We start from the raw sequence: 22,658 nt of genomic DNA, 5'->3' as shown, positions 1-22,658 counted from the left end.
CTGCTGTTAGTTCAAATATTAAGAGCTTGGGCATGGCCAAGTTCATGTCCAAAAACCACAGATCCTAATTATAAAATCTAGATTATCTCTCAACTTTATCTTTTGCATTAACATTATTAAAAGTTAAATTGTGTAACGTACAGAAATCCTATTACTAAGAAAAGCAAATGAATTAACCTAGCCTAGATGACCTATCATTTTATTTCCTCCATCCAATTAATTCAGACAGAAATACAATTCTATATGTGTCATCAATTGTTTTTAATTTGTTTAGTGGAGTAAATTACTTTTTGTTGAGAGAATAAAATCAGTAACATTGTAGAGATATTAGTATATAAACTGATTAAAAAGTTTCCATGAATACCAAAAGAATAAATGTCTTATAAAAAATATATTCTGAATAATGTCAATTCAAATTTCTTCACTCTTACTTTTGTATCATGGTCTGCCATTCTCCTTCTCGATCTCCGATAGGAAATCGGTCTATCTGTGCCTGGATTTTGGTTCTCCACTCTCGCATATAGTCTTCTATATCAAACACGAAAGGATGTTGACCAAAATTGGCATCAACCACTTCTCCTGGTGTCTGAAGCCCCACAGTAGGATACAAATTTGGCTGTAAGATAACATATTTCATTAAACAGCTATCCATTTTATGTTAGATTTAATATTATTTTAATGTTATCTTTAAAAGAGCAGAACTATAAATTTACTTTATATTTTAAAATCCCAGTCAAAATATTAGAAGGCTAAAACAAATGATCTAAAATACATTGTATGTTAGATGAAAAAATATCACTTCCTGCAATTTAATCATCAAGAAAAAACATAGCAACCCAAGATCTCTATTTTACTGATTCAGGGACAACGTTGTATTATAACATGTGGCACTATGCTACTAATATATAGAGATGTAATTCTTGTTCTAAAGATTATGTCATATAGTAGTTATAGAAATTCAAATATAAACATATAACTCAGGTTTACCCCAGATTTTATATGATACATTTCTATAAATTGCATGTTAAAGCTAGTTACCATAAAAGTACAATCTCAGCTAGTCTGGCATGTAATAGCTTAAATTTACTATTTTCATTCTGCACATTTGGGATGCCTAACTTTACAAAGGGAAGGGGATAAGACCTTAACTACAAGCAAAACACAGTGCCATGAAGAGTGGGGATTCTCTATATTAAATTAGAAAAAACAAAACTCAAGTGTACATATTTCAAGGGAGGAAAAGGATTAATTTAAATACCTAAACTCAGAAATGCATTCACGTACACTCCAGGATTTCAAGGTTACTCAAGATGAAAAGGTGGTAACCTCAAGTATACAAAAAAATAGAGGAGTCATTCTTTTGGCTGTGTCACTAATTGGTTGTTACATCTAAAGGGAGAATGAGTTTCCAAGTGTCTACTAAATGCCAGGGTTTAATCATAATAGTTCTGTGAGGTCACTCTTATTATTTCTACTACAAAGATAGAGAAAATGAGGATTCAAGGTTAAATAACTTGCTCATGGTCATTCTGCTAACAAGTGACAGAAATGGAGTTGACACACAAGTTTGTCTATACCACATCCATGACGGATTTTTTCCTCTTGTAACTCCAAATCCTACCATATTTTTGTTTTCTGTATTTATGTCTTATATCTTTGATTTAATAGTTATAATAAGTATTTTCAGTACAAAACAAGGTAAAGATCAAGAGTGGATAATTTCGGTGTGAATAAAGATGTTAAATAGTTTTCACAATAAAATGCTAAAGAGGATATGTTTTAAAACAACTATTTGATCAAGCAGAACAAATAAGAAACAAAATAAATATTGCGGCCAAACATCAACAAAGTACTACTGAATTATGGAAATAAATGGTTAAAGCAAAGTATGCAAATGTAGATTCTTAATAATCAACAGAGCTAAAGGTTTACAGACTTACAAACCTAACAGGTTTATAGACTTTTAAGCTAAAAACAGGTGAGACAGTACAGCGTTCCCATTTCGCCAATGAGAAAATGGAGACCTAAAGACTTTATAGAAACAGGCCAGGTGTGGTGGTTCATGCCTATAATCCCAGCACCATGGGAGGCTGAGGTGGGTGGATCACCTGAGGTCAGGAGTATAAGACCAGCCTGAACAAGATGGGGAAACCTTGTCTGTACTAAAAATACAAAAATTAGTGAGGTGTGGTGGCATGCACCTGTAATCCCAGCTGCTTGGGAGGCTGAGGCAGAAGAATCACTTGAATTCAGGAGGCAGAAGTTGCAGTAAGCCAACATCACACTATTGTACTCCAGCCTGGGCAACAACAGCGAGACTTCAACTCAAAAAAAGAAAAAAATAGGTCAGGCGCGGTGGCTCACGCCTGTAATCCCAGCACTTTGAGAGGCTGAGGCGGGCGGATCACAAGGCGAAGTGATCGAGACATCCTGGCCAACATGGTAAAACTCCCCCCATTTCTACTAAAAATACAAAAATTAGCTGGATGTGGTGTCGGACGCCTGTAATCCCAGCCACTTGGGACGCTAATGCAGGAGAATTGCTTGAACCCAGAAGGTGGAAGTTGTAGTGGGCTGAGATGATGCCATTGCACTCCAGCTTGGGTGACAGAGTGAGACTCCATCTCAAAAAAAAAAAAAAAAACAAGAAAACAAGAAAAGGATTTTACAGAAACAATTTAAAAGCACACGGCTTGCTAATGGCAGCACTTGAAAAAAAAAGAACCTCACATTTCTCTACTTCTAGCATAGTATTCTTTGCCTTAAAACCCACTAGAGTTATGAGATACTTTAAAACAAAAGCATATAAGCCAAAAACAATAAAGAAATCAACAGAGTGAAAGGCAATTTTATCATTAAGCAAAGTTTACAATTATGATATTCAGTATTGTCTAAATAAAGACACTTTCAAAATGATTTGCTCATCTAAATTGTCTAACAAATTTAGAAAAATAATTCTGTCAACACTATCAAAGACAATCAACATTCATGAATTATCTGATAAAACTTTCATAAAAATTTAAAATTCCCTATGACAAAACATGCCACAAATGGCAAAGACAAATGACTTTCTAGAAAAAAAAAATGTACCATGCATATGGCAAAATGTGTATTCCAAATATAGAAAACATTCTCACACTTCAGGAGGACAAAGACTACCAGTTCAAATTCTTAAAAATGGCAATGAATATGTAGACAATTTGTAGAAGAAATAAAAATGACAACATATAGACACGCTTAATTGCATTCAAGTCTTTAGATGCAGATTTTTTAATGTGTACTTAAAATAAAATCAATTAAATTTAAAATGCAAGATTAAAAACTTTTTTGAACATCAGATTAACACTTGGAAGGCTGAGAATAACCAATGTTGATAAGGGTTGGGAAAATAACCTCATCTATTGCACACAGAAATGTAAAGTGACATAATCTTTTAATAAAGAAATGTGGAAAAATCTATTAAAATCGACAGTAATTTCACTTGAGTTTATTCAAAGCAAGCATGTGCAAAGACATATCTTGTAGCATTATTTGTAATGCAAACAAAATTTTAAAATATCCACAGATAGGTGACATTATACCACATTCATCAAATCTCAGATTCTAATAACAACAAATATCACTGTTTTATGTGTAGGAAAACACAACGCAAATTAAACTCTAACCAGCCACTGATTCTAAAGTGTATTTTCTTTTCCTTCTTCTTCTTCTTCTTTTTTTTTTTTTCAGATGGAGTCTTTCTCTGTTGCCCAGGCTGGAGTGCAACAGCCTGATCTCTGCTCATCACAACCTATACCTCTTGGGTTCAAGCGATTCTCCTGCCTCAGCCTCCAGAGTAGTTGGGATTACAGGCACACGCCATCACACCCAGTGAATTTTTTGTATTTTTAGTAGAGACAGGGTTTCACCATGGTGGCCAGGTTGGTAGTGAACTCCTAACCTCGTGATCCGCCTGTCTCAGCCTCCCAAAATGCTGGCATGACAGGCGTGAGCCACCACACCTGGCCCTAAAGTGCATTCTCATTTCAGAAATATTAAAATATGAAAAAATGTACATTTTATAATTGATCAATTGTGGTAGTATGTTAATACAATAAGAGAACATAAAGCAGGAAAAACAGAATGAAAAATGTATATATGGACACAGAAAGATGTCCTATACACATTACTAAATGAAGAGAGCAAGGTATAACATAATGTATATAGTATGACCCTATCTTTTATATAAACATTTAAAAAATGAACATACTGGCTTGTATGTATTTAGAAAGATATATATTCAAGTTAAACATTATAGCCAAAGAGACTGGGATCATGAAGAACTTCTCTTTTGTACATTTCTGTATATATAAACATTTCTCATTTAAATATTTAATACTGTACTTCTATACTCTGAGATAGATTAAAAAAACTTTTAGTAATATTAAGTCAGTTTTGGCTCACTGAAAAGTAACTATAATTTTTATAGCATTTATACAACTGGAGAATTTGGGGGAAGAGGATTAAGGACTAGTCCTTAACTTGCTATATCACAGATTTTAAAAAGCAACAGCCTTCAATATTTTTTAGTATGTTGACAGAACTGTGCAACTATCATAATTTAACTGTATAACAATCACATCACCTCAGAAAGAAACCCAGTACCCATCAGAGGACAATTCCCATTTCCCCATCCCCCCAGTCCCCTAACTTGTGGCAACCACTAATCTACTTTCTGACTCCATGAATTTGCCCATTCTAGACATTTTGCATAAATGGAACTACAAAATATGTGATCTTTTATGACTGGCTTTTTTTTCTTTTGAATTGGAGTTTTGCTCTTGCTGCCCAAACTGGAGTGCAATGGCGTGATGTCGGCTCACTGCAACCTCTGCCTCCTGGGTTCAAGTGATTGTCCTGTCTCAGCCTCTCAAGTAGCTGGGATTACAGGCATGCGCGATCACGCCCGGCTAATTTTGTATTTTTAGTAGAGACAGGGTTTCATTTTGGTGAGGCTAGTCTTGAACTCCCGACCTCAGGTAATCTGCCCACCTTGGCCTCCCAAATTGCTAAGATTACAGGCACGAGCCACGCACCCGGCCTATGACTGATTTATTCAGCATGTTTTCAAGGTTCATCCACTCAGCAGACACATCTTCACTACAGATTTAGATGTAATAATGTTTTCCAGAAAAATGTTTCTAAATCTGAAAAAATTACTCCAGCTTATGTACATAGACAAAATAGGTCCTTTATGAAAAGAATAGGAAAACATTTCTATTAACTTGCAAAAGATATTTTCAACCTAGAAACTTTTTAAAAGCTAAATGTATACTCTATAAATTCATATTCTCAATAGCACAGCTTTGGTCTATATTAGATTTCTTCTAATAAAAATGACTATACAGGTATTTCTCTCTCTCCAGCCCCCCAACCCCCTGCATGTGTGTGTGTGTGTGTGTGTGTGTGTGTGTGTCTCACTCTCTTCCCCTCTCCTTCCTCCTCCTCATTTAAAAATAATTAAAAAAAATTTTTAAAAATGCTATACAAATAATGTATCCATAAAAAGGAGACTTCAAGTCAGTGACTAGAATAGGAAAATAGCATCACTTAAAATGAGAACAGCTACTCTAACTAAAGAAATATATACCCAATCCCAAACTGAATTATATTTAATGTCATTTCTCAAACTGGTGAGGAAAAGCTGAGGGGAAAAAGACTATTCTGGAAAAAATCTAAGGTTTTCAAAGCTGTATAAACACTTATGTTCCATAACAGGTGCAGAACAATCTAGGTAAACTGGTTTTTCTGCAAATATACTTTCTCTTAAGGAGTCGATGGTACAGGTAGCTAGTGAGAAATCACAGGTACAGAAAATATGATATAAACATTTCCTTGATGCTTCCTTTAAAAGAAAGATTAACTTTTTCCTAAGTAGAAAAGTGGTATGGAGCCTGTGGAAGTTGAGAAGATTTACAGTATTGAAAATGAAAAACACTATACTAAAAGGAAACCTAAAACCACCACTCTGACCACTGTTATAACGAAGTTCCACATCACTGGTTAACCGAGGGAGAAAACAACTGGTGATTCAAAGTGGGAGAGAAAATAACACATCTACAACCAACCAAGTTTTTCCCAAATGATCACCACTCTATCTATGAAAGAGAAAATGAAAGCTAACAACAACAAAAGCTCAGGTTGACAAGTTGGTTTTACATGCTTAGTGCCACAACACAGGAAAAAACAAAAACCAGCCACTAAACCCTTTAACCAACGCCAAATGAAACTTAACAGCATTCTCACCAGAGTCTCTTAACAGTTAAAGACCAAATCAACCCACCAATAAGAATCTGTACTACACACTCTGCCTGTCCCTACAATGCTCTTCTCAAAAGCCTATCCCCTCATTTATCTCATACACCTGTCTACCTCTTTCTACGCTATATCAACTTTTTGCGTGCAAGTAATTTTCATCAGCATGCTCAATCTCCTTTTTTGTCTACTGCCCCAACTTCCACCACTGGCTACTATTCCATTTCTTTTTTTCCTTTTCTTTTTTTTTGAGACGAAGTGCTACTCTTGTTGCCCAAGCTGGAGTGCAGTGGTGTGATCTCAGCTCACTGCAACCACCACCTCCCAGGTTCAAGTGACTCTCCTGCCTCAGCCTCCTGAGTAGCTGAGACTACAGGCACGCACTACCATGTCTGACTAATTTTTGTATTTTTAGTAGAGATAGGGTTTCACTATGTTGGCCAGGCTGGTCTTGAACTCCTGACCTTGTGATCTGCCACCTCGGCCTCCCAACATGCTGGGATCATAGCCGTAAGCCACTGCACCCAGCCTACTCCCTTTCTTTTCTCCTCATTGTGGCCAAAGTCCTCCAGAGTTGTCCACTGTCTATAACTCACCTCATCCTAAAATCCATTCCAATCAGGATGTCTCTCTCCAACATACTGCTGAAATTTTCTTCTCCAGGTCACCAATGACCTCTACTCTGCTAAGTACAACGGTCAATTCTCAGATCTTATGTAATTTTCAGATCCAATCCATCAGCCATTTCTCTTGGTTTTGAGTTGGATTTTTAAAGAGGAGAGGTCTCATATTGCCCAAAGTGGTGTTTTGAACTCTTGGCCTCAAGCAATTCTCCCACCTGTTTCCCAGAGCCAAATAATGCTTCTTGGTGAGTACTTTTGATCGGTAGGGTTCAAATATTCCTTGTCTTAAAATTATTTTCTATTATAATTTTGATTTCTTCTGCTTTTTTTCCCTAGGATTTTCTTAAAAGATATATTCACTGCCTCTGAATCTTCCATCATCTCTCTCAATGCATCTCTGAAAACTGGAATGCATTTTATAATTGATGACACCTTACTATGGTCAGGCAGCTGTCATGATCACAGCGGTCACTGCCTGCACAGGTGCAAATTTGTTAAACAATGAGCTCACTGAAAAACTTTTGGGACTGAATTGCTTTTCCTGATGAAATTTTCATTTTTGTGATATCGATTACTATCATGAAAGTGACAGTATCAAATGTGCACGATGTAATCAGCAAACTGAAGGAAAATCCCAGAGACATAACAGAGAAATCTTAAAAAATGTACTTGACAGCAGAGAAGATAGTATCACATAGAAAATCATAGGCATCAGCCTGGGCAACTTGGCGAAAACCCGTCTCTACCAAAAAGACAAAAAATCAGTCGGGCATGCTGGGGTGTGCCCGTGGTCCCAGTTACTTGGGAGGCTGAGGTGGGAGGATTCCTTGAGCCTGGGCAGCAGAGGCTGCAGTGAGCCAAAGTTGCAGTAAGCTAAGATCACACCACTGTACATCAAACTGGGTGACAGAGTGAGACAAAAGAAAATCATGGCATAGACTAAAAATAATTGATTTAAAAGGTCAGACTCTGAACATGAAGGACCTTAATCAATTTATTTTTGCTTTTTTTTTGCAATTTATTTTTCCGTTTTTACATGTGTAACATCTAAAAAGAGACACAGATTAAACATCTATGTTTAAATAACCCTAAGAGATTGTTCCGTGAGTATCAAATAAAAATACTAAGTGATAAGGGAGGCATTATGTCATAGTTTGTTAGTTTTTTCCCCCTTGGTGTCAAAGATGATGCAGATTACAACTGATACTGCCTTGGGTTTGGTAAATAAGATACGTGGAATCAAACCTCTACTGAAGAAAGTGACTGTTATCCCTTGCTTGAATTTCTGCAATAGTCTCCTCACAGGTCTCCTTGCTTCTACCCTTACATCCATATTGCCTATTTTTCAACTAAGCAATCACAGTGATCCTGTAAAAAGTGAAGTAATATCATGACAAACAAAAGTCTGCAATGTCTTTGTATTTCACTCAGAGTGAATTTCACTCTCAATGGCTTGCTCAGGTGGCCCAGATGATCTATTAATAGCTTACCCCCAACCCCCATCATTATCTCTGATCATCTACTACTACATACGCTCTGCCCTCCTCACTCCTCTCTACCACACTTCATGCCCTTCTCCAAACAAGCCCAGTGTGCTCCTGCCTGAGCACCTTTTCCCTAACTTCTCTCTGCCTGGAAAACTCTTGTTCTACATATCCATTTGGCTGACTCCCTCAACTCCTCCAAAAGCCTTAACTCAAGTCTCACCTTGAGCAAAGGGGAGCAATTTGTACAACCTTGTGTCCTACTGTTGGTATTCCCATTCTCTTTTTTCCCTTTCTTTCCAAAGGATACTTAACACCCTTAAAATATGTTCTAATATGCTTGTTTTTCATATACTGCTTATTATCTAACTTTCACAGCTTGGCTACTATGAAGTCCAAGAAGGTAGAGACCATTACTACCTGTTTTGTTGAATTATATATTCCAAGCACTTAACCTGCCACATGGTAGGCCTCTATATAGCTTGGATGAATAAATTAGAATCGCTATACAGCCCTCTGCTGAAGAGTCCAAGGAAATACATTTCAAATGAATGAATGGTGACATTTAAAAAGATAACGTAAATCAATTCTGATTTATTTTCCTTTATACAATGAATCCAGTGCAAGCTGGAACTTAATTTCTGAAGGTCTATATCCAAGGTGGTTAGAGAAAAGATCTCTTCTTTGCATACAAACATAATAAATATCAATAAGACTGTATTCTAAACTTCCTAAATATGCCCAGTATCAGTTTCTTTGTACTTCCTTTAATTAAAAATGGAAAATTGCTTTTTATAAAAAGTCTTACCGGTAGGTCAGTGAAAGCAATACCTAAAAAGAAAGAAAAAAAGTAGCATTAGAGCTGTTTTTCAAAGCAGACTATAGTGACAAGCTGAATTTCTAGCTAAAAAGAGTGAAACAAATGGCAAAAGAAAAAACATGAAAGCCTAAATATAAAATAACAGGAGTAATTTTTTAATCAATAATACTAACATACATGTCTGAGTGAATGCTGTCCCCCTTCAATATAATCAGCCATACACAAATTTTATTTCTGAGATGTTGTCACTGTCTCAAGGATTTTTGAAATAGTGTTAGACATATCTTCAACGCTACATTAGAAAACACATTAAGAAAGTTGTTTGCAAAATAATTTATTTTTTACCCCGCAAGTTGCAATTTCTAGCCTCGTTGTTTAATAATCATCATCTAGATTTAGCTTGTAAATAATTTTAGGTGGAAGGAAAAGAGTTTTTCTGTTATAAAAAGCGAACAAGGGAAAATACAGTATATTTTTGCTTAAGAAATGTTTCTTATGAAAGTAAATTCTTTAACTTCTGATTTACTCATGGGAAAAAACAATTCCTCCTCCAAAGAATAAAGGATTATACACAGTTGAGAATTTCTCTTGAATACCCTTTGACAGTTATTTCAAACAGTCACGTTCTAGATACAACTTGAACAAGGGCAGTATCATTGGAATAAGTCTACTGTCAACCCAACATGACAATTTAACTACCTCCTTCCAAATATTCAAATACACAACTTAGCTGAAAGTAAGATAAATTATTTCTGTAGGACCTCACAGATATATTTTAAAAGATCTAGCTCTAGAATAATGGGAGAGGAGCAGTACTGGTGAGTCAGTTGCTCTCAATTCTTCCAGTCTAAAACAAACATTAAAACAAACCAAGCCAGCACCACTGCTTCTACAGTCTTGATCACTATCTTAAAAATGAGGGGATTTCCATTAAATTATTTTTAAGGTCTCTTCCCACTTGCCATTTTATTCCTCTATAACAGAAAACATCTAACTCTGTTAATTAAGGTAATAAAGTTAAAAGACAACCTGAATATAAATTTTACACTTTTAAAATAATGTGTAAAAATAATGCTTTGTAGTTAGTAAAGCCCTGTTTGAGTTTAAACAAATAAATTCATTGTGTCTTGTCAAAAGGAAAGCAAAGTTAGGGTTCCGGTTGTCCCCATGTATAACATTATCATTACATTTAAATTCATTAATAACACAGAAGGCAAGTGAGTACTATCAGCCCAAATAAAGTTTATTCCAAATTTTCACAAAAGTTAAAAGAATACAAAAAGAGAGAATTATTTTAATATACTATAACTACATATTTCTAATATTTTTCATAAAATAAGAAAATCAATTATTTTTCTCAAAGATGTCTAGTTATAATAAAGACTGTACATTCTATTTTTAGCAAAAATCCTTTATGTCTATAATTACCGAAATTTTCATTTTACCAAAAACTCTCATGAAAAATTCAAAATTAGTTCCAAAGGTTAACATTTTTTTAACACTGCCAAATACAGTTATCACAACATGTTTTTGCTCAATCAGACCATGAAAAGATGCCACTTTAACAAGATGGCATAACTATTTAAATTTTACATAGAAAGCAATTTTCTATATTCATGATTTCCTGGTTTGTCAGGCTTTCTGAAAAGAGATCTTCAATTGGTAAATGATATTTAATAAAACAACATTTTAAAAAACAAAGTCAAAATTATCAAATTAAGTTAACCTATATATTGCAACATTTCTTTTCTCAAAACCTTTCCATTTCTCTTTATATAATAAGCAAATATATATTCTGAAAATCTTCCATGAGACAGAAACTAAAGATGTATTAGCTTTTGGATACAAATTATCCATTTAGGAAGTACAAGAAAATAGTAACAGTATTTTATCTTCTAAGACTCCGGAATCTAGACCAGAGTTAGGCAAAGCTTTCCCATAAAGGACTAGTAATATGTTCTGCTTTCCAGGCCATATGGTCTTTATCACAAATACTCAATTCTGCCAATGTAACAGGAAAACAACCACAGACAATATGTAAGTGAATGTGGCTGGTTTCTAACGAAACTCTATTTTAAAATAAACAGGAGGCTAACTTGGCCATAGCTTGTAGACTCCTGTTCTAGAGAGGTAATTTTGCTTACCTATGTTTTACCAGTGGATCCCAGGAACCTAGCCCAGGGGTTAACAATGATGCTAAATAACATTTAATGATTATTCACTAGATGCCAGACTGTGCACATACTATTTGAGTTTACTCTAACAACCTTAGTGAAATAGGTATTACAGTGATCCTACTTGACAAACTGAGAAAACTGAGGCACAGAAATGTTAAGTAACTTACATATGTATGGTTACATGGCATAAGCTAGGAGTCAAACTCGGCCAAGTCTGACTGAAGAAATCTTATTAACCACTGTTATGCCACCTCTCTATGTGCTTAATATTTATTAACTTTAAGAATGAATAATGCCAAACATTTAGGTTTACTTAAAATTAAAATGTGGGCTGGGTGCAATGGCTCACGCCTGTAATGCCAGCACTTCAGAAGGCTGAAGCAGGTGGATCACTTGAGGACAGAAGTTCAGACCAGCCTGGACAACATGGTGAAACCCCATCTCTTCTAAAAATACAAAATACAAAAATTAGCTGGGCAAGACGGCACATGCCTGTAATCCCAGCTATTCAGGAGGCTGAGGAAGGAGAATTGCTTGAAACTGGGAGGCGGAGGTTACATGGAGCCACCATCCCATCACCGTACTCCAGTCTGGGTGACAGGACACACCGTCTCAAACAACAACAAAAAATTAAAATGCAACTCCATTACTCTATCATTAGGTACACCTTTTTAAAGACACACCTTGTATTTTAAAAATAGCTTTCTTAGCTAAGAGAAAAATTTAATTTAAATATTTGTGAAAATAGGGAAAAAATAAAATCGTATCATCTGGGATTGTCTTATGTCCCAAAATGAAATTTCTTCTTTGGAAAGTTTAAAAAGTTTATGTTAAAGAGATTACAGTTTTTTAAAAATGTATTCTTTGGTTTTTGAGCCAAAGGTCATACCTAAAAGCAGATTTCTTCTAACTGAAGACTTCAAACATCTTAAGCAGTCAAGCCAACTAATATTATATGATTGGTCAGAAAAGCAACAACAAATAAATTCAAGGGGCCTATACTGTTCTTGGAAACCAGGTGGACACAACAATCAAATTGCACACAAATATACATAATTTGCATGGGGTCCTTAACATTATTGTACTTGTGAAAAAATCTCTTGTGGACTTGAGAAAAACTGTTAAGTCAGATAATACAGAAGGACTTCAGTTAAAATCAGTAATCAGAAATGTTAAGCAAATATATATATAAAAAACTTTATATAAGAAATATATCGAAATACTTTAAAAAGAGTATTGCCAATGCAGCCAGAAATTCAGAATTTTCTATTATAACAGAAAAAACAGCTTTTGTGTTATATTAAAGAACATCTATTACATGTCGAAGCAAACTACTTTAAGTCTAATTTCTAAATATTATTTATAAGTAGTTTCTGTCTTCTAGAGGTTAGTTTACACTTCCTTTCATTTTACCTCATTAAAAATAATTTGCTTTCAAAGATTTTTCCAGCAGTAAAATGTGAAATCTTTTTTTTAAACTAAAACCATCAGTGTTGTTACCATCCTTTATATTTTCTATAGTTTAAAAAAAAAATCTAAGAAAAGGGACTATAACAACCACATACAACCTTAAATTTAAAGTGCTATAAGTACATGAATATTCCACTGAAAACCTTAATTTACTATGTCTTACAATGTATGGGTTTCAGGTTTTCCATAACCTATTTATTTCTCATTAGCCACCTTTTATTTTCAGAAGTTTTGTCATTGTTTGCTTGTTTAATTCTGCTCCCTTCCATAGAACAAACTTGTAGTCACCAACATTAGCCATTTTTGTTAGCAGATCTGACCTTTGAGCGTGCTGATGCCCTTCATATGCTTGTGGCATCAAACTTTCCCTCCCTTTGTTACTACTACCCACACAATCCTAACAACTGACTGCCCCTTTTTCTTAGCACCTGTTACCTAGATAATTAGCTTACATTGTGTAACGTTTTATTTAAAGCAGAAAACTCTTGGCATTTCTATTTCTAGAATAAATGTCTCAGTGTGGGGATTATTTCTACAGTAATTCCTATACATATATGTATCATACAGATGACCTTCACAGAACATAAATATTCACCATTTCCTCAACTTCTATCTGGGAAACAGAAAGAAACCATTTACAGGGGCATCTATCTATAAAGAAGAATCACATAATAAATATGACTATCATCCTGGAAGTATAATAATCACAATATTTGGTTATTTAACATGCAATATATTATCTCAGTACCTAAACTATGTCCATTCTTGGTGTAAAAGCAGGTATTGTTGATAAGATTAACACAACAGCCAATGACATCACCCGTTGTGAAAGTTGGTCCATAAGGTTGTCCAGTTCCAGAAGAACAAAATGAATGTCCATCATCCCCATGGTAACCATATGAATGCTTATCCCAACCTAAGAAGAAAGTTCCAGCATATTTACAATGAAAAAGTAAGGTTCCTCTGTGCTAGATTTACTCTCTAAGATTATGATAAATCAGAACAGTGCAAGATAATATAAAGATGAAATTCCCAATGTTTATTTAAATTCTCAACAATTACACTACATAATTTATTCTACATTAAAATACTGTTTACAAAATTAAGAGAAATAGCTATATAGAACACTAAAACAAATATTAAACAAAGAGAACCCCTGCCAGAAAAAAACAAACATAAATGCAACAACCACACGAGCACACATTTTCTATGCATATTCCTTTTGCTAATATGCCAAAATAATTTTGCTTTAATTTAAAGAACACACACACATTTTATATAATCTAAAAGATTACACCCTATTCAATCACTGCAAGTTTCTCAATGCCTCAATCCAAATATAAAAGTCAAACAAGGTGTGATCTTACCAAACTACAGATACATTTATAACAGATATGTTTATATCATCGTTGAGAGATTTTTACCTTATCAGTTACTTTTACAAAAAGTTTTCAAATAATAAAAACCTCAAACTCTCTTTCAAGTATAATTTTAAGCAAAAGGGTACAAAGAAAAGTATGTCAAGCTAACACATCTGATTACAATTAGATGCAACTACATTGGCTTGGTTTGTTTCTTTAAGGCACTTTATGTAGTTTTACATTGACAGTTTTGCTCTGTACTTCAAAAAGTCTCCCCAAAATTAATTTTTAACATTAGCAGAGTATTAAAAGACGTAATCCAAGAATCACTTCCTTCTGATAAGTAGTACTGGGAAACAGGTCTGCCATCTCAATTCATCTCTCCCTTAGTTTACTTTAAATATTAGTCAACATTCCTGGAACATTAAACAACTAAAGATGGGTTAAAAGTCAAAAATGTGATGGGTAGCCAGTATAAACAGCAACATTAAAATATTGAAAGTAGCTGCTATTACTATGTACTAAAACTCAAAAATATCAAAATACAAAAAAAATGACATATATATGTTTTCCTAAATAGTGTGAAATTTAAATTTATTAAAAACTACTCAGCGGGCTGGGCAATGTGGCTCACGCCTGTAGTCCTAGCACTTTGGGAGGCTAAGGTGGGTGGATCACCTGAGAGGTTAGGGGCTCCAGACCAGCCTGGCCAACACGGCTAAACCCTGTCTCTACCCAAAATACAAAAATTAGCTAGGCATGGTGGTGCATGCCTATAATCCCAGCTCCTTGGAGGCTGAGGCAGGAAAATCACTTGATCCAGGAGGCAGAGGTTGCAATAAGCTCAAACTGCACCACTGCACTCCAACCTGGGCGACACAACGAGACTCTGCCTTAAAAACAACAACAACAAAACACTCAGCTTTCACTTAAAATTCATGATACTTATGATTAAAAACACAAAAAATCATATCTTTATATATTATAATTTCTTACTTGAAAATTTTAACAAGAAAGAGCTACTCATAAGACATAATACTACAATTCAATTACAAGTGTACCTGGTAGTCTATTCATGTTCACACCTTGAGCAGAAAGACCAATTCCCATGTAACTGTTTGGGGGAGGGGAGGCGGGGGCGGGAGGAGAGAAGAAAACCACATTATTATAGTCATATACATGTAAGTTAGCAAACACTCTCAAACAATATCAGAACCATGCCCAAGTTGGAATTCCTAAGGTGGCTACCAAAATTTTATTATGATTTATTAGGTAATAACAAAGGGCAATATTAAACACCAATAATACTCAGATTTCACAGCAATCTTATATGGTATCATTCATAAACACACAGCAAGTATTATAATATATAGCTATGCACTCTACTAACACCTATAAAAAAATCTCTCCAACTTATTTACAGATAAATGTTTGGGATTAGGATTTCTCACAAAGAAAAGCGTAGAGGGAACTGTGGAAGAAAAAAAAAGTTAAATAAGGAAACAAATGTGTTTCCCAAAGGGCACAGTAAAAATTTAGACCACACACACACGAAAAAAAAGGAAATACGGATTCACATTTGGGAACAATTTAAAACTCACATAAAAATATCTTAATAAAATTACCCCAAGGTATGTATTGTCTATACTAGCTTTCTAAAACTGAGCAAATCGACAAAATCTACCTAAACAGAGGGCTCTTTATCATCAATTTATAAAATTAGAACAAAATAATCTCCACACAATACACAAGGAAAGATTATTAAGGTATCCAGTTATTTTTCAAATGCTTATAAAACATTAATAACAAAACCTGATAAAGATGATTCAAAGAAAGAAAACATAAAACAATACGCGTTTAAGTATGAACAAAAACAGAAAAACAAAATAAAAAAACAATCTAGTTTATTAAAAGGCTAATTGACAATTATTGTTATCAAGGTTTTAAATGGCATTTAATAAAATTCAGCCACCATTTCTAGTAACTTCAATAAAATAAAAAGGAAATTATTTAACTATGAAAAATTTCCCCCAAATACAGCAAGCAAGATATTCAACAGCAAAACACACTGAAGCCATTTCCACTAAAATCAAGAATAAAGAGACGCCTATAATTGTTAAATACTGTTTTCGGGGCTTTAGAAAACTTAACAAAATAAGAAAGTTAAATAATTAGTATAAATGTTAAAAGAGATCAAAGTACCTTTATTTGTAGTTGGTATGACTATATACGTAGAAAACTACAGAATCCAGGTAAACCTTTTAGAATAATTTAGGTATTCTGACAAAGTGACTAGATATAAGAACATTCTAATATTTCTTCTAGTATAGCCAGCAGGACAGTCACAATAACTACAGAAAACTTAAAACAGGAATAAGGTTCTCAAGTAAAGCTCAAAATTACATGTTAAAAGCTGCATATAAATGGATTTAGTAAACACCCAGATAACTTGAGAGCATAGAAATGGCCATCTTTCAAATAGGCACAGAGGCTCACAGTCATACCTAGAATCCCAGCACTTTAGGAGACTGAAGCAGGAGGATCTTTTGAGCCCAAGAATTCAAGACCAGCCTAGGCAACATTGGGAGACCTCGTCTCAAACAACAACAATAACAAAAACTATCACCTGTGTGTGGTGGTGCACACCTGCGATCCTAGCTATGTGGAAGCCTGAGGCAGGAGGATTGCTTGACCCCACGAGTTTGACGCTACAGTGAGCCATGCATGATCACACCACTGTAATCCAGCCTGAGTGACAGACCAGGAGTGGGGAAAAAAAAAGAGGACAACCTTTCTAAAATGATGTATACGTATATGTATACATGTATTTACACATTTCAAGACTTATTCCAACAGAAGTTTTAAAACTTGACAAAATGATTTCAAAATTAATGTGTAAAAATATATAATTTTCATCAAGACAAAATTTTTAAAAAGAAAACTCAGGGTGTTTCCTACTAGAAATTAAAACTCATAATTAATTAGATTCACAAGAGCAATATTACTACTATGAGCATACGCCAAATGAGGCAAAAGTGACAAAACATTAAGAAACATCTAGATGTCTAGTCAAGAAGGCTCATTAAGTTTGTATTTTGATTTAGCCCCTGTGCTCCAAGTACAATATAAAATGTATTATATTTTATTTTAAAAGGCTGAGTAAGTCACAAGAAGACAAGATGAGAAGAAACACAAAGCTGTGAATGAGGATATAAGCTGTGGACCTGCAAAGCTCTGAGTCTATGAGCACTCAATAATGGCTCAAAGTTCCACCTCCTCAGGGTAAACGAGGACTAAAAATGTTCCACAAGAGGAGTATTAGCTATGCTTACTGCTTAAAGCCAAAGGCTGGAATAGGCATCTCCTCTTGAAAGGAGGCTAAGAATATACTGATGTCACCTGTTGCCTAAGCTAGAGCTTATTTGACACTGTGGCCTACTTAAGGGGAAAAAAAGAATAGAAACCTCTTGACCAGGATCTAAACCAGTTAGTTATGGAATGGATCCATGCCAGAATCTGCAATGCTTTCAATATCGTGCTGAAGCAAGAACCTCGAAACTCTAACACAAACCTAGTTTTGAATTAGGGACTAATGAATTGAAAAGCAAGTAAAAACTATAAGAAAGAAAATAAGCACAGAAAAAGACAGATGAGCAGAATAAGAAAAATGCTAAACTTCCCAATCAAAATAAGGCTGCAAGGGGAAAATTCTAAAACATAAGACCAACAAATTTGACACAACAGGCATGTGGCGAAAAAAATGAGAAAAAAGAAAAAGACCAATAAAATAAATGACTGGAATGTGAATTCATTCTAGATGATATCACTCAATAGATAGCATAATTAGTATGATTTTTAAAAAACATAAGTATATTTAGGAATATACTAAAAGAAAAAATCCCTAAAATATAAGGACAGTGGTATACCAATATTTATTGAGATAATTTAGATAATAATTTTCCAGAACTGAAAACCATGTTATTGAATTGAAAATACACATCACATACTGAGGAAGATAAAAATTAAGTCATACATAAGAAATGCTGTAGAATATCAATCATGGGCATAATCTTCAAAGCTACCAGAAAGAAAAGCAGATTACATAGCTAGGAATGACAATTAAGACTGACTGCAGACTTCTCCCCAGCAACAACTGTTGATGAAAAACAATGGCACAATACCATCATCATCATCTGAAAGTAAAGAAACTGTCTACCTAGAACTTAGTTCCCAGGTAAAGCAGCAAGAATGATGGCAAAATAAGATACTGCCAGACACATAAAAGCTAAGGTTTACAATCCACAGACTGTCACAAAAGAACTATCTGAGAACACACTTTAGCATCAGGGATACGAGTGAAAATAGAAGACCCATATGGACAAGACAACAATCAGCACAGAAAATGACCAAATACATCACTAAAATTCATTACTGATTAAAAATGCTATTCAGAGTTTTAAAATCTATCATCCATACATAATGTGCTAGGACACAATTACCTGGCATAAAAAAGGAACAAAAAATGTCCATGTTCAAGAGAAAGGACAAACTGGGAATGACCCTGAGACAATCCAGATATAAGACAAAAAATTTTAAAAAGCTACTGTTACAATGCATAAGATGTAGGGAGAAATACACTTGCTTTGAATGAAAAGAAATTCCAGAAAAGAAAAAGAATCAATAAAAAGGAACTACTATGGCCTGAAGGTATGTGTCCCCCAAAATTCTTACGTTGAAACCCAGTCCCTACTGTGGTGACATTATGAGGTGGGGCCTCTGGAGGTCATGAGGGCTCTACCCTCAGGAATGGGATTTTTGCCCTCATAAAAGAGGCCTGAGAATGCTTGTCTGCCCCTTTTGCCATTAAGAACACATAGGTGTTTTCTATGAAGCAGAGAGTTCTCATCAGAAACGGAATCTGCTGGAGCCTTTTAATCTTGGACTTTCCAGCCTCCAGAACTGTGAACAATAAATGTATGCTGTATCCGGCCTAAGGTGTTTTGTTAACAGCAGCCAAACAAAGACAAGAACCAAACAGAAATTTCGGAGCTGAAAATTGTATGAAATAAGTATTTACTGATGTACTTACTGGCAGACTGAAGATGGCAAAGTGAATAGTAACATGAAAACAGAGCTTATCTGAAGGACAGAGAAAAAAAGAAAGGGGTGTGAGGGGAAGAGTCCCTGGAACAATATCAAAATACATATAACCAATCCTAAGGAGAAAGAATAAGACAGAAAAAAATAATTGAAAATAATTTCCCATAGTTGGTAAAAGACAAAAACATAGATTCAAGAAGCTAAACAAACATTAAATAAAATCACACCTAGGCACAAATCATAGCTGAACTGCTGAAAACTAACCAAAAAAAAAATGCAGAAGACGGCTAGAGAAAAATGATATATTACTTTCATAGGAACACTGACCTGAATTTTCCCTGACTTATTAGAAAATATGAAGGCCAGAAGACACTGAAATGAAATCTTTGAAAGTGCTGTAAAGAAAAAAACAAAAGCTTGCCAACACAAAATGTTATTTTCAAGAGAAATATTCTTAAGAATATAAGTGAAACAAAACCATTTTCAGATAAAAGAAAAATAATATAATGTGTTGCCAGCAAACCTAAACTAAAAAAAAAATGCTCTTAATTTTCTTAAAACATGACTCCTTAAAGCATGGTAACATGTATTGTGTAGTTTATAGCATATGTAGATGTAATATATACGACAATTACCGCAAAAGAACAAGAGGAAGTGACAAATGTAGAAATGCAAGTTTCTATATTTTACATAAAATGGTTCAATATTAATTCTCAACGAATTATGAAAAAAGAGATATATATTAAAATCTCTAGAATAATCACTAAAAATGGTGAGACATAAAGGTCAGTAAATAAATTAAAAAGAAATTCTAGGCCAGATGTGGTGGCTCATGCCCGTAATCCCAGTACTTTGGGTGGCCAAGGTGGGCGAATCACAGACAGGGTCAAGAGATCAAGACCATCCTGGTCAACATGGTCAAACCCCATTTCTATTTAAAAGAAAATAAATAAATTCTAATAATGTATCAAAATGATAATATATGATTACTAGACAATGTTTAACCCAAAAACACAAGATTGCTTTAACATTCAAAACTGATCGATCAGTGTATTTTATGGTATTAGGGGAAAACTCCTATCATGAAATAGCCACAGTAACAACACCTGGTACAATTTAACACCATTAAAATAAATATTCTCAGCAAACTAATAAGGAAACTTCTTCAACTCCTATCTATAAAAACCCTGCAATTAACATGCTTAATAGTGAAATACTGAACACTATTCTCCAAAGACCAACAAAAAGGCAAGAATGCCAGTGTTCACCACTCCTATTCAACACTACTATAAACCCTAGCCATTTCAACAAGGAAAAAAAGACAAATGAAATGCATAAACATTAAAAAGAAATAAAAGCTGGCTCTATGTACAGAAGATATGACTGTTTATAAAGAAAATCCTAAGGAATCTAAATTGGAATAAGTTAATTTAAGAAGGTTGTAGGATGCAAAGTTAATATACAAAAGTCCACTGTTACTTGTATATACTGGCAGCAAATACTAGAAAAACAAAATTTTAAAAACCAATTCTATCTACAATAGCATCAGAAAACATAAAACACTGAACAAAAGACATGCAGACCTCTCTACTTAAAATTACCAAGCATCACTGTGGAAAATTTTTTTTTTTTTTGTATTTTTAGTAGAGATAGGGTTTCTTCACGTTGGTCAGGTTGGTCTCCAATTCCCAACCTCAGGTGATCTGTCCACCTCAGCCTCCCAAAGTACTGGGATTACACGTGTGAGCCACTGCACCTGGGCGGGAAATTTTAAAAGATGTAAATGAACGGCAAGACATATCATGTCTACGGATTGGACACCTCATTTTAAGGCTGCAATTCTCTTCAAACTGATCACAGAGTCAACGCAATCCAAAGTGTAACTACACTAAGCTTTTCTTTTTTGTTTGTTTTTTAATCTGAAAAGCTGATTTTAAAGTGTATATAGAAGCTGATTAATGAATGTAAATACACAGCTTAATAGAAGAAATAAGACCTACTGTTAGATCAGTAAGAAGAGTATAGCTGACAATACTCCATTGCACATTTCAAAATAGCTAGAAGACAGTAATTCAAATATTTCCAGCATAAAGAAAAGCAAATGTTTAAGATAACAGATACCGCAATACACTGATTTGATCTTCACAATTATATAACTGCATTATCACTGTACCCCCAAAACATGCACACCTATTATGCAGCTATAAAAAATTAAAATTAAATAAAGTATAAAATTTATATGGTAATGTGAAGGATCTAAAATATCCCCAAAAAGCTTCAAGTTGTAGAATTTACACAATCTGACTTCAAAACATAGAATGGGCTGAGTAATCTAAACAGTATGGTACTGGCTTAAGGATCAATAAATAGATCAATGCAACAGATTAAGGAGTCCAGGAAGAGACCCACATTTATAGTCATTTAATATTTTACAAAAGTGCCAACACAGTTCAAAAGAGGAAGTAAAGTCTTTTGAACTATTTATAAGATAACTGGCATCCATGTGGAAAAAAGTGAGCCTTACTCTCTATCTCACACAATACACAAAAATCAAATAAAGATGAATCATAGTCCTAAATATAAACGTTAAGAACCATAAAGCTTCTACAAGAAAACATGTAAAACTATCTTAATGACTTGAGGATAAAGCAAAGATTTACTAGGACACAAAAAGGAAAACCCATAAAAGAGTAAACTCATAAATAAAACTTTATCAAAATTTAAAACCTCTCAACAAAAGACACAGATAATCCAATTTTCAAAAATGAACAAAAGATCTGAATAGATATTTCACAAAATAAGATACTGCAAATAGCCAAGGTGCACATGAAAAGGTGCTCCAAACTGTCATCAAGAAAATGCAAATTAAAAGCACACTGAGATTCAACCGCATACCTGCCAGAATGGTTACAATAGGAACTTTCATGTATTTTTGGTGGGAATTTAAAACAATACAACCTCTTTGAAAAGGCCGGCAGTTACTCACAGGACTGAACATCTGCCTATCCTATGACCCAGCAATACCACTCATAAGAGAAATAAAAATTTGTCTACCAAAATATTTGTACAAATATGTTCATAGCAGATTTCTTCATAATAGTGAAAAACTTGGCCTGGGTATCCAACAAGTGACTAGATATACAAACTGGTATATTCTACTTAGCAACAAAAACACAAATGGAATTACTGATAAATGCCAATCAATCAAAGAAATGTCATGCTGACTCAAGGAAGCTTTACATACAAGAAGAGTATACACCATATTAATTCTTTTATATGAAGTTTTGCAACAGGAAAAACCAATCTATCCTAGTAACAAAACAGTAGCT

At 34.3% G+C, this 22,658-nt stretch overlaps 1 protein-coding gene across 3 annotated transcripts in view; it reads right to left on the bottom strand.

The window, feature by feature from the left end:
* RANBP9 (RAN binding protein 9) overlaps positions 1 to 22,658 on the bottom strand; it is a 173,388-nt gene that overhangs the window by 26,595 nt on the left and 124,135 nt on the right. For all 3 annotated transcript variants that reach the window (XM_078368328.1, XM_078368329.1, XM_035294871.3), the window contains 4 exons: positions 15,291 to 15,343; positions 13,617 to 13,784; positions 9,210 to 9,232; positions 432 to 616 (listed from right to left, as the gene is read on the bottom strand). In XM_078368328.1, coding sequence (XP_078224454.1) covers positions 432 to 616; positions 9,210 to 9,232; positions 13,617 to 13,784; positions 15,291 to 15,343 — 429 coding nt within the window. The remainder of the gene's footprint in view (positions 1 to 431; positions 617 to 9,209; positions 9,233 to 13,616; positions 13,785 to 15,290; positions 15,344 to 22,658) is intronic.

The sequence above is a fragment of the Callithrix jacchus genome, chromosome 4 (genome assembly GCF_049354715.1).
Source record: "Callithrix jacchus isolate 240 chromosome 4, calJac240_pri, whole genome shotgun sequence".
In the NCBI taxonomy this organism is placed as follows: Eukaryota; Metazoa; Chordata; class Mammalia; order Primates; family Cebidae; genus Callithrix; species Callithrix jacchus.
Note: the sequence above shows the minus strand (reverse complement) of the source record. Positions and strands in the feature narration are given on the sequence as shown.